Source organism: Larimichthys crocea, chromosome I, assembly GCF_000972845.2.
Source record: "Larimichthys crocea isolate SSNF chromosome I, L_crocea_2.0, whole genome shotgun sequence".
Classification (NCBI taxonomy): domain Eukaryota; kingdom Metazoa; phylum Chordata; class Actinopteri; family Sciaenidae; genus Larimichthys; species Larimichthys crocea.
Window position 1 is genome coordinate 32428705 of NC_040011.1, and position 14053 is coordinate 32442757.

At 36.8% G+C, this 14053-nt stretch overlaps 1 protein-coding gene across 1 annotated transcript; it reads left to right on the forward strand.

Moving 5' to 3' along the window:
• Positions 1–640: 640 nt before the first annotated feature.
• Positions 641–12835, forward strand: LOC104920396 (integrin alpha-L). The gene is made up of 25 exons (XM_019266152.2): positions 641–731; positions 1921–2038; positions 2857–2942; positions 3819–3901; positions 4026–4140; positions 4271–4401; positions 4492–4634; positions 4826–4976; positions 5328–5463; positions 5584–5645; positions 6566–6680; positions 6843–6973; positions 7064–7206; positions 7398–7548; positions 7925–8060; positions 8199–8260; positions 8352–8472; positions 8666–8799; positions 9251–9397; positions 9495–9692; positions 11107–11237; positions 11361–11497; positions 11841–12007; positions 12183–12299; positions 12463–12835. Exons 1-25 carry the CDS (start codon positions 692–694, stop codon positions 12478–12480), a joined length of 2973 nt encoding a protein of 990 aa, XP_019121697.2. The 5' UTR covers positions 641–691; the 3' UTR covers positions 12481–12835.
• The last annotated feature ends 1218 nt before the right edge of the window (positions 12836–14053 follow it).

Sequence of the window (14053 nt, forward strand, 5' to 3'; positions counted from 1 at the left end):
ATCTTTAAGCTAAGTTGCACTAAGTTGCATTGTCGCACCAGGGCACCATACTACCCCTAATCTCTGGTGCACAGGTGAAAAATGTCAAGTTCTGAAAAGTATTACAAAAAAATCAAGGGCAAGAGCTTCTGAGGTAGAGAGGGGAAGAAAAACAGACAGACACATTTTCCTTTACCACAGGAGATAGTGATTTAATCCTCTCATCTGTTTTACCTTTGGTTTTCTTCAAAAAATTATCATCATGAAAGAGAAAGGGATGGACATTTAAATACTGGACATAAACTGGTTGAACCAGCTGTCACTGAGACACACAGACAAGTAAAAATATGTATTTTTGTTTGTGTGTTTTCTTTGTGTGAGACTGACAAAAACAGATAAATTGCATATTAGTGTGGTTTGTTTCAGCTTCAATAGTGAGGGTAGGATTGTGGATGTAATTGATGCTGTTAAAATAAGTGAGAATTCTTTTTTTTGTTGTTGTTGCTGAGTGACTCAATTCGATCATTGCATTTGTGCTGGTATTGAACTGATGGAATTATAAATACCGCTTACCAAAAAGTTCAAGGCCATCCTCTCTCCTCCCAAATAAGTCTGAGTCCCTTACCTTATGCTGGCCCCCCTTTTCTGACCCATCCTTCCCCTGTAGCCATTTTCATATTGTCCCTTAGTCTGAAGAAGACTAACGGAAAAGATGCATTGCATAGGGTGGCTCACCTACACGATGGCTGTTGGTAAGAACACAAACAATATTATTTACAAAACCAAATAGATACGGATGCTTTATATGTTTGAGCAAAGAGTGAGACTACATTTTGGGTAACAGTTCAACAGTTTGGGTTATTGACAAATCTGATGTCTGTACTCGAAGTACAGAGTGTGTTAATTCTTATTCAAAAGACTGGCGGCAGAAGGAAAAAAGTTCAAACCCAAGAGAGACAGGATTCAGGAATACTGAATCCAGCTAAGCAGCATATTATCATATATATTTATACATCATGTTTTTCTCATGTAAATGTGTGTTGACTTCTAGACCATGTAATGGCTGAACCCTAAGATCCAGTGTAACTCAGGCTAGTAGGGGCAACAAACTTTTTAGGGGTTTCATGGGTAATATTCATGCCTACATGTAATTTTTCTTACAGATTTTGCACGATTGAATCTTTTTTTCTCTCAGTTTGCCTTTTGTAACCTCTCATGTTTTACTAATTTTTTGTTAAAATAATAAAAAAACACAAGGTCATGGTCCAACGTGTGATGAGACAGCAAAATAATGAGCGCTCTAAAGGTCTGTTTGTTTTATCCAAATAGCCTTGAGTATTATCTCTTCCTGGCACTACTCACAGTATTTGCTTCCAGTCACTGGAACATAAAAACACAGCAACATTATCTAAAGGAGTGACATGCAGGGTATGGGTAGACAGGTATATGGAGTGTACCTACATATTTTAGAGTTGTCATGGGTATACCAACTTCTAAATCCACTCTGATTCAGTAATGTTCTGCACATTGAATTTTCAGATGATAGTTGACCAATTTTAGCATTGGATGAAGTAAATAAAGAATACTACACTCAAAATGCATAGTTATGTAGTTGTCTCATCATCTATCATCTGTGGGTCAGTCATGATTGGAAATACTGCACCTCTTTTTGGTTGATGTTGATTTCATAATGATCTTTCTATATAACTCCCTGAAGTTATATAAGATATATATACTGTATATATATACATATTTATACATAGAGAGATAGAAGGAGTCCCTGACACACTGTGTCTGACACTTACAGGAACCAGGAAAATTATGTTTCATGGTCATTGCTTTAACTCCCTAACACCCTAATGGTGGTACTTAAATCAGCATAAGTATGGCGCCAATTGTTGTTGAACATGTTAAACATGGTAATTTTTTCCTAAATTGCAGCCATCTGCATATCTTTGGCTTTCAACATCGACACAAATCCCTCCAACATCAATACCATAGATCAGAAAGATTTCTTTGCAAACAAAGTGCTTCGAATCAAGTCGATCAAGAACACTGGGTAAGTACCTATTATTATTCATGTTACTCTTGATTTGACCATTTTTGTAGTCCAGTAGAAATCTTAAAATGTCTGTCTAGGTCAACACATGGTTCAGTCAATATAATCCATAAAAAAATAAGTTCAAAGGTCACTTAACTTCATCTCTGCTTGCTATGTCAAGCAGGGAAGAAGGTAAAGATGACCCCCTTCATCAGCAAAGGGAATAAATAAGCAGACCCCATACAGTAGCTTAATTCTTCTTGACCTCAGACTTACCATGATTGCTGTTCATCAGTTCAGGTTATCTAATCTGTATATGGAGATCCAATCACGATTCAGGCAGAATCATGATAACGAGAACACATAACAGGTGTATATTCAAAGATGTGATCAGGTGACATTCAGACACAGATTGTATATTTATACCATAGACTGTATATAATATGGATGTAGTCTCCCTGACTTCACACACAAGAGCCGTGAATCAGTGTGTGGTGGCACTGGATGCTGCTATTTTGGCAGTCCTGCCTCCATCATCTCCCCACTTATCCAAAAGTGACCACGCACCTAATTATGCATAACTTTAATCCCCAATATAATTTGAAGGGGTGAGTTTTATAAAAAAAACTCTTGCATTGGCTTCACTTTACAACCACAGAGAGTGCCACTTAATTTATACCAGGACACAGATACATAAAGCTCTGTAGATTCAAAACTCAAAAAACTCAACTTTTTGTCAGATCATGAACTGCCTCATGAATGCTGTATTTATGTTTTTGTGCATACAAATCACTTATGATTCTGGCTCCTGCTAAAGTTGGTGACATCATCCACAGAATACTCAGCACTGAAGCCCAGCAGCCAAACGAAGAACTATGCAAATCTAATCTAAACCAAACTCACCAGTGCTTAATTATGCCAGGTATGTAAATAGAAAGAAACTAATCAGAATAATATGGAGTTTCAGATTTACAGATGGGTGATGAAGAATAAAGTGTTGGACAGCTTCAGCACTCCTTGTCTATCTAAGAGACTTTCTAAGTGTACTGGAGGGATGAACACAAGTCCTAGAAAATATTCCCTCATTTTGGTGTTTTGTTGATGATGGTAGGGGGGACTGTCTTACACATGGGTTAAAATCATTGCCAAGACCATTGTATGTGATTTGACATCAAGTCATTGGATGACCCCATGTTACCTGTATGGAAGTATTTGCATATTTTGTGAAGTTTCCTGAAGATTTCCTTTCATTTGTCATACATCTGTATAAAATATAAAATGAAAGCACTATATAATTTTGTTTGTCTGTTGATGGTCCACAACAGAATTGTTGCATACCTTGTCACACAGTAGTACCAGTTATAGTATTTCTGCGTCTCTTGTCAAACAGTCAATATTGCAGCCACTTGCTTACATTTTTGCTGGCAATGTACCAGAGGATTTAAAAAAGAAGACAGTTTGCTTGTGTTAAGGTTGCTATTCCAACAAAGACTACTTTGTGGGGTCTCACAGGGGTCCATTCTTGAACAAATATTATTATTATTATTATTATGATTATATTATTATTATTATTATTATAACAGTAACTAAACCAAACTAAACTAAACTAAACTAAACTAAACTATCTGCATTGGCAACCTGAACCTCATGGCCTTTTTAGTTCAAAACTATTGGAACATTTGGATTCAGTCATGTTTCTGTTTGTATTATTGTATTTATGGTATTTATGAAAGGGTTTTTTTATGAATAGTACAAAATCAGTACTATAAGTACTAATAATCAGAAATTATTGTTACAGACATTTCTCTCACAAACAAGAGAACACCAGTCAAGCACTTTGGACTGTCGATAGCTGAAGACTCCACACTCTCCCTATTCACTGTAAGAAACAAAGTGTTACATAAAATAAAAAAATACACTTTCTCTGTGACATTTTTCAAAGTTCTGATCTAGACAATTACATTTGATTGATCAAATTTCTTTCTCCTCTCATGTTCTGATCTAGGTTTGCAGTCCAAGTGTAGTCCATGAATGTTATGACAACTCCTATTTGAACAGCGTGTGTTACAAGATGACAGCTCCTCTACAGCCAGATTCCTCTGTCACACCTAATTTCCAAGGTAAAGACATTTAGAGAGTGTAAACGTCTCAAGCTCTGTGATCATAGCATCCACCTTCTTGTATTATTCTTAATGTTTTTGTCTTCACTAAATATTCTTTACAAATTTTCACACACACTGTGTTTTTTAGACATTACAAAACAGACAGTGGACCTCGTCTTTCTATTCGATGGATCCGGGAGTATGACTCAAGAAGAGTTCCACAAAAGTAAAGATTTCATAGTGGATATAATGAAAAATCTTTCAAGCTCATCAATCAAGGTCAATGCACTACTGCAACATTACAGTATTCTCAGCATTCAAATATACACAATGTTATATGCTAATGCATTGTGTTGTCTGCTTTTTCAGTTTGCAGCAGTTCAGTTCTCTTCAGATTACAGTAAGGTTTTTGACTTCAATGACTATCAAGCTGGTACTGCTCTTGATAAACTCATGAAAGAACCCCATATGATGAAACTCACCAACACACACAGAGCACTCAAATTTGTGCTGTAAGTTCAGTTTAATTACTCAACAGTTGTCAAACTCTTGAACATCTGAATAACATAAAAATATAATGAATAACAAGAACTGGCAGAGTACAACTGTAAGATTATGAACATCTTATTTGTTGGAGACATTTTCATAGATGGAGTTTTGTTTATTCTGACCATTACAAATGTTGTTGGTACTTTTGTTTCAGGGAGCAAATCTTTGAAAACCCAGAAGCAGGCGCAACTCCTAATGCAACTAAAGTTCTGGTAATAATCACAGATGGAGACCCCAGTGATGCAGACAGACATGGGATTATTAAGAAATATGATGAAAAAGACATAATACGCTTTGTCATTGGGGTAAGCTGTTATGTGATATACATGTCTCATTATTCTGTCTTATGTTTCCAATAGATAGATCTCTGTTGATCACTTTGTTTACTAAGTAATCACATGTCGTGTACCTCAGAGATCAACTGTTGTAACCCATCTGTTCATTTCTGTACAGTTACATAGTCAAAAATGTTTTTACCTGCATGGGAACATTTAAAATATTTGGTCTTTAAATTATACTGTAATAATCATAGCTGAGCTCAGCGTTGAAGTGTAACAGTGTCCAGTTTTGAGTCTAAAATTTTACAAAATTGTGTTGTTTATCTTGTTGGCATCATTGGAGGTACTTCATAATTTCAAACATCATTCTGGTTTCAGGTGAAAGACGCTGCACTGTATAGATTAAGGCTCTTTGCTTCAGAACCAAAAGACAAACATGTATTTAAAATTGAGAACTACGAGGGACTCACAGGAATACTAGAAGACCATATAAAACAAATCTTTAAACTTAAAGGTGATGTTCAATTGTTTTTTACAGTAAATAAGTAGAAACATAAATAAATTAAAACAAACAAACAAAAAAAATGTTTTTAACAGAACAGAAATGCTAATATTTATATTTATTCAAATATAGCTCTGGTAGAGGACATCACTACTGAAATGTCTCAGAGTGGATTGAGTGCTGTCTTCCACAAGGTGAGTAAAAGTAATAAGACAAAATCTGGCCATTTTCATAATATGCATCTTTTACCCATAACTATAGGTAGTCATTACAGGGCATGCTATCGGTGCAAGCCAATATTTGATCATGTTTATAAAAAGTAAAATATTATACACTTTGATTTAAGTTAGGTTACGTGGTACACCACACCTTTGTTGTACTATTATGTCTTACTTATCTGCCATGGCATAGGTGAAGAACTTAACTGTGTTAAAAAACTTAACTTAGGCAAAAATCTGTTAAATATCAACAGTGATTAAAAGTGTAAACTGAAGGAAAAAAATGGTGATGTTTGATACAATGGGACAATTGAACTTAAGAAATAAAAACTGATAGTAACCACAAATGATTTTAATGGTACAGATCCCAAAGTTCCAGATAAAATCAAACGTGTCAGTTGCCCGAGCGGCCCAGAGACAGATTGACAAGCGAACACTCCAGGTGGCGACAAACAGCGCGTTTATTAAACACAGTACACATAAATCCTACACTTCGCCAATAATAATTTCAATCCAATTTCATTTTAACAAACCAATAATCTCCACAATTCCTCACAACCTTCAACAAGCGAACAAAGATGCTGACTTACTGACTAATGAAATTGAATGACCATTACGATTCAGTCATAATTTATGCTGTAGCTTAATATTGTATTTTTTTTGTATTCATGGTATGTTTATATGCATAGCACAGATGTTATTGTCAAACATTTCACTCGCAAATACGTACTGTCTATAGCTGAAGACTCCACACTCTCCCAATTCACTGCAAGAAAATCACAAAGCTCACTGAGTTAAATAAAATCAAAAATACATTTCCTCCTAGACACCGTGACAGTGCAAAACAATTCAATACAATCAATCAAATTTCTTTCTCTTTTTATGTTCTGATCTAGGTTTGCAGTCCAAGTGTAGCCCATGAATGTTATGACAACTCCTATTTGAACAGCGTGTGTTACAAGATGACAGCTCCTCTACAGCCAGACTCCTCTATCACACCTAATTTCCAAGGTAAAGACATTTAGAGAGTGTTAACGTCTCACACTCTGTGATCATAGCATCCACCTTCTTGTAGTGTATTATTCTCAATGTTTTTGTCTTCACTAAATATTCTTTACAAATTTTCACAGAGTGCAAAAAACAGACAGTGGACCTCGCCTTTCTATTTCACAGAGTGCAAAAAACAGACAGTGGACCTCGCCTTTCTATTCGATGGATCCGGGAGTATGACTGAAGAAGAGTTCCACAAAAATAAAGATTTCATAGTGGATATAATGAAAAATCTTTCAAGCTCATCAATCAAGGTCAGTGCACTACTGCAACATTACAGTATTTACAGCATTCAAATATACACAGAGTTATATGCTAATGCATTGTGTTGTCTGCTTTTTCAGTTTGCAGCAGTTCAGTTCTCTTCAGATTACAGTAAGGTTTTTGACTTCAATGACTATCAAGCTGGTACTGCTCTTGATAAACTCATGAAAGAACCCCATATGAAGAAACTCACCATGACACACAAAGCACTCACATTTGTGCTGTAAGTTCAGTTTAATTACTCAACAGTTGTCAAACTCTTGAACATCTGAATAACATAAAAATATAATGAATAACAAGAACTGGCACAGTACAACTGTAAGATTATGAACATCTTATTTGTTGGAGACATTTTCATAGATGGAGTCTTGTTTATTCTGACCATTACAAATGCTGTTGGTACTTTTGTTTCAGGGAGCAAATCTTTGAAAACCCAGGAGCAGGCGCAACTCATAATGCAACTAAAGTTCTGGTAATAATCACAGATGGAGACCCCAGTGATGCAGACAGACATGGGATTATTAAGAAATATGATGAAAAAGACATAATACGCTTTGTCGTTGGGGTAAGCTGTTATGTGATAAGATCATTATTCTGTCTTGTGTTTCTAATAGATAGATCTCTGTTGATCACTTTGTTTATTCAGCTTAAGTAATCACATGTCATAGAGATCAACTTTTCTGTTCACTTCTATACAGATGATATAGAGTCATACTTCTCAAATAAAAAACAATAATTTAGACATGTTTTTACCCCCATGGGAACATTTCACATATTTGGTCTTTAAGTTATACTGTAACAATCATAGCTGAGCTCGGCCTTAAAGTGCAACTTGTACTTGTGATTTCAGTTTTGAGTCCAAAATTTTACAAAATTGTGTTGTTTATCTTGTTGGCATCATTGGAGGTACTTCATAATTTCAAACATCATTCTGGTTTCAGGTGAAAGACGCTGCACTGTATAGATTTAGGCTCTTTGCTTCAGAACCAAAAGACAAACATGTATTTAAAATTGAGAACTATGATGGACTTACAGGAATACTAGAAGACCTTATAAAACACATCTCTAAACTTAAAGGTGATGTTCAATGATGTTTTTTTTTTTTTACCTCTTTGTACAATAATGTTTGTGTGCCCCTGGAATATTAACATGAAATGGTCTTTATGTTATATATTCATATACTTCATTTATATACTATATACTTTATTTATATAGATGGCAAAGTGGCTCTGACAAATGAAATGTCTCAGAGTGGATTCAGTGCTGTCTTCCACAAGGTGAGTAAAGTCAAAACTTCACAGGGCTTGCTAACCATACATGTGCAGGTTAATAGTGTCTTTAAACAGACCTGTATATTTCTGTCCACAGGATACCTTGATTCTGGGTTCAGTGGGATCTAACAGCGGGCGTCGTTTTATCCAAAAGATTCTTGAAGAAAAACAAAAACAATTGAAAAGAAACTATCCAGACATGCAGATGGACTACATGGGTACACAATATAAAGTTATTTATCTAATTTCAGATTCTGAATCTCTTCTTTCAAATAATTCTTTTTTTAATTTGCAATATTGATGCTAGACAAAAAAACATGCTTCAGTAAATTGCCGGTCAGTAAGTACCAGTTTCCAACCTCAACGATGGGTCTAAATATATCATTTTATATATGCCCAACACTGTTACAGGATACTTTACCTCTGTTGGAGAGAAGGATTCTGTTCGTCTATATTTCACGGGTGCACCAAGATTTGGACAGGTCACACTTTTCAGGCACAATTGTGAGAACTGGATTGCAGCCCAAAGAATTAATGGGGAACAGGTTGGTAACTGTGTTACATATATATTACATATTTTAATAGCCATCTAAAACAGGGCAGTTAAGGTGATGTTTTGTTGAGCCAACTATGTTTTAAAATGTGGGGGGAGAGAGAGAAAAATATGCATGGAAATACTTAGAAAACAGTCTGAACAAAGGGGATTTGAGTTGCCAGGATTTAGAAAATACATCTCATCCTCATAAAGTAATAAGATGTGATGTAATGTGTCATAGATGGTAGATGGTTCATGATCCTGTGCCTGTGGCTCCAGAGGAATATCAAGTGGGACAAAGACAAAGCCCTGACATGAAGACAGAAATAGGAAATCTTTCTGAGAAGATATCCTTATCGAGACTAGACTTAATACATACATGTAGGTCTTTTGACATGATTAAGGTAATGTATCTTAACTAAAATAATGCAAATACTCATTTGTATCCCACATACTTTCAGCCTGGTTCCCACTTTGGTGCAGAGCTATGCCCAGTAGATATCAACTTAGATGGTAACACAGATTTCCTGTTGGTGGGAGCTCCACGGTTTTCCTGTCCTAAACGGAGAAGGGAAGGCCACATATACATCTACAGACTGACTGATGAGGTGGGATCACGCTCACAGCTACTTTAATGAGGTTACAGAGAGGTTAATTAATGCATTCATTTTCATAATCTATAAACTTGCATTCTTATTTCCACAGATGTTACTGGAAAGTGTACTGAATATAACGGCACCTTCAGTGGGAAGATTTGGCAGCGCCATAGCCAGTCTTGCGGATCTAAATGGAGATGGTCTCCGAGATGTTGCAGTTGGAGCCCCCCTTGAGGATGATAACAGTGGGGCTGTGTACATCTTCCTTGGTGACGGACACAGTGGGATACGCAGCACTTTCAGTCAGGTGAGAGAGCTAGATTCTTTATTGTCTTTTAAGAAAATCTGTACATAGCCTCACATAAACACATAGGTGCATTGAAACATGATAAACCATACCTAGGGATCTGTACTGAGACCGAATGGAAGAAGTGTGGTGACTGGGCCAAAGAGGCAACCGTTCCTATTATGTTCCTATTGAAGAAAATTAACATGTTGAGGAAAAAGAGGTAACAATGGAGAAGAATGGTTTGAATCAACGTTAATAGAGCAGCAACAGAAGGTGAGGGGTATCAGAAAGTGCTTTGAGTTTATGGATGGTTGAGAATCTGTGTAGGCGGCCTTTGAGGGTTTCAGTGGTTTGTTGTTTAAAGTTTAAGTGTCAAAAAAATCCTGACATTATCAACATTTTTATCGTTATCCCCCAAAATGAGAAAACATGAGATTTCCAAAACATTATGACCACCTACCTAATATTTGTAGGTCTCTCTTTTGCCATCAAAACAGCCCTAAGGGATTGACTCTTCTAGACCTTTGAAGATGTGTGGTGGTATCTGGCACCAAGATGTTAGCAACAGTTGCTAAGGAGGTTGAGATCTGGAGAATGTGGAGGCCAGGTCAAAACCTCGATCTTGTGTTGAGTTGCTCAAACCATTTCTGAACTTTGTGGCAGGCTGCATTATCCTGTTGAAAGAGGCCACTACCATCAGGGAATACTGTTTCTATTGTTACATGGTCTGCAATGATGTTCAGGTGGAGTCAAAGCAGCATTCACATGAAGGTTTCCAAAGCACACACTGCTTCAACTAGCTTGCCTTCTTCCCATAGTGCAGTGATTCTCCCTCTGGTGGTAAGCAAAGCAATTGAAAATTCAGTTGATTTTAAATTCAAATAATTTAATTTAAAAGTATGTGTGAAAGTACTCATAAAATTCAAATGAAAATAACTATAATATTGCTGAAATGTCATTTACAACTTATTCGTTTTTTCTTGTATTATTTTGTTTCAATGTAAGCCTGCTAGGTAGTACCGTTCAAGTGTGCACATACATCACGCCTATTTGTTTAATATGAATTAAACTGGGAAAAAAGTAAGTGGAGCCAAAATGAAAAGTTCTGAAACACTGCAATTATGGCTACAAACGGGAACTAGAGTATTTAAACCTGCCTCCTGCATGAACTGTTTATAGTTGAATGGGGTCAGCCACCATTGGTTAAATGCAATGTTAAAATACTGTATTTTAACATTGCTCAATGGTGGTACTTGGAGAACCTTGGTATACAGTGTAAAAAGTTTGAGAACCACTGCCATCAGCCATCCTGGTGCCATGTATTCCCCCAGGTAAGCTATGCATATAGGTCACCCCTGAATATCAAGCACAGTTTTGCTGTTCTGTTTCAAAAATGCCAAAGCATGACGTCCACCAAACACTGTTATTCCAGAGGATCATGGGACAGAAAATAAAACCTGAGCTGAGATTCTTTGGATATACCATTGATGGGGACATTGACCTTGGAGAGAATGGACTCCCAGATATTGTGGTTCGATCACTGGGTACGGCTGTTGTCTTAAGGTATGGATACTGTATGTGAGTGTAAGTACTTTATGTACAACACAAACCCGAAATGTTGCTTGTTAACCTTTCATTTATGTATTAGTGTACCATAATGATGTGTCTAAAATCAATGTCTCTCAGTTCCAGGCCAGTCTTTAAAGTCAAGCCTCATCTGTCTTTTCAACCTGAGAGGATAAGCACTGAGAGAATTGAAAATTTACCAATGGTTACCTTAACAGTCTGCTTTGAGATGGTAGAAACAACAAATAGGAAACAGGGTAAGAACCTTACCCAATAAGGGACTGCACGCAAATGACCATAAATCATATTTTATCTAAACTCCAGTAGTCTAACATCTCACATTGCTGCAGTGGTGTATATGTGTACACCCAACCAAACACAAGAGTGATAATGGATTGGGTTGGCTTTTTCAGCCTGGTGCTAGCAAGCACATACTTAATTTTTCTATAAAAATGAAATATAACAACATTCAGCTTCCCATCCCCACCCCAATCATTTTAACCCTAAGACCCAAATGTGATCAAAGAACAGCTGCTGATGCTGCTCACATGATCAATGTGTGTTTCTGCCTGATTTAATCTATTTGGATGTTATTTTCAGGATCAACAAGCTCTGGATTAATCATCTCCTACACACTCAATGTGGATCCAATGAAACAAACACATCGAGGTTTCTTCAGTCAAACTGATGAGAAAGCTTGGAATCTAACTTCGACCTGCAAACTGAGTGATAAAGACACCTGCTTCAACCACTCCATCTACATGCCGGTATGGAGAGTTTTCAGAGGAATATATCACCTGTCTATTATCTATCTTTCCATACATCCACCATCACCTGTAGATAATGAATTTCCTTTAGAAGCTATAGTTGAACACGTCTTTATGGTACAGACTCATCAACATTACAGCTTCAGGAATATGTAGATGACTTTTTTTCTTGCAGAATTTTGTGGATGACACAGTATCACCCGTCAGCATCAGTCTAAACTTCTTCCAAGTTGACAGTGAGAGCGCGAGTGCCGTCCTGAACATGGACAGCAAGAGGGAGGCTGTTGTTGAGGTATGCACAGTGACTACAGCAGGAGGCTGCAATAAGTCTATGTTTGTATCTTCAGAATCTCCATCTTTGTTTTTCCATTGATATCAAAAGATACCAAGACATATATATTTTTATAAAACACTTGTTTACATTGAAAACCTCTATAACTATACATCTTTTACAGGTTCCCTTTCAAGAGTAAAGTTGAGAACCTGTATTGTTGAACTTGAGGTAGATGTAAGTATGCACATCTGACAGCAGGAGAGAAGCATGAAGAACAAAGAATGAGCCAGGACTGAAATTACTCTGATTAAAACCAGAATTTGTTTAAAATTAAGTGGAAAATAATGAGTATATTGTTGCTGTTGTATGTATACTGTACAGATGAGGGCAATTGTTTGAGTACAGTACTCCTCCTCCTACTACAATTTACTGCTTGTTAATTTACTGCTGCTCATCATTGTAATCATGTATAATCAGTGTATATTACAAACATTCATAGATACATATATTTGTTGTAACTTTTGTACTAGACAACAAATGGCATGAAAAGGAAATACGTGAGTACTCTTTATTTTGCTTTACTGTATAAACCAGCACACATCCAGGCTTAAAACTCGGTGTTGCCCGATATATTTATGCGTTTTCATGGAAAAGGTAATGCCACAAGGGTTCAGTCTATGCAAGATATTTACTTAAAGCAGGAGTAATCTATTTAAACTAAACTAAAGTCAACTCAAATGGAATATGTAGGTGAGTGGTCAAAGCAATGGAGGTGTGCTTAATGTGCTATGGTGTTCAAAGTGCAAACCAAAAGACAACCACGCAGAGGGGCTGCAAGCTGTAGAAAGGTAAAGATAGAAAACACATGGTGCAGGTTTGATAACCTGGGAGTCCAGAGATCCAATGCAGCAGGTTTAACAAACTCTGACTCAGACCCTAAATTCTGACTTGATTAATCCTGGGATGGGAAACCCATTTCTGGTTTCAGAGAACAGCTGAATACAGTTGAAACCAGAAGTTTACATACACTGTATAAAAAGACACATATGCTTTTTTTCTCACTGTCTGACATGAAATCAGACAATCACTTTTCCTGTTCTAGGTCCGCTTGGATTACCAAAATTATTTCTATTTGCTAAATGCCAGAATAATAAATGAAGGATTTTTTTAGACAATTTTTTAATACTTTCTTCAAAGTCAGAAGTTTACATACATTTCATTAGTATTTGGTACCATTGCCTTTAAACTGTATGACTTGGGCCGAACGTTTTGGATATCCATTCACAAGCTTCTCACAATAGTTGGCAGGAATTTTGGCCCATTCCTCCTGACAGAACCGGAACCAAGTTTGTAGGCCGCCTTGCTCGCACATGCCTTTTCAGCTCTGCCCATAAATTTTCAATAGGATTGAGATCAGGGCTTTGTGATGGTCACAGCAAAACATTGACTTTGCTATCCTTATGCAACTTTGTAACCAGTTTAGCAGTATGCTTCGGGTCATTGTCCATTTGGAAGACCCATTTGCGCCCAAGCTTTAAATTCCTGGCTGATGTCTTGAGATGTTGCTTCAGTATTTCCACATACTGTTCTTTCCTCATGATGCCATCTATTTTGTGAAGTGCACCAGTCCCTCCTGCAGCAAAACAACCCCACAACATGATGCTGCCACCCCCGTATTTCACAGTTGGGATGGTGTTCTCAGGCTTGCAAGCTTCCCCCTTTTCCCTCCAAACGTAACGATGGTCATTGTGGCCAAACAGTTCGATTTTAGT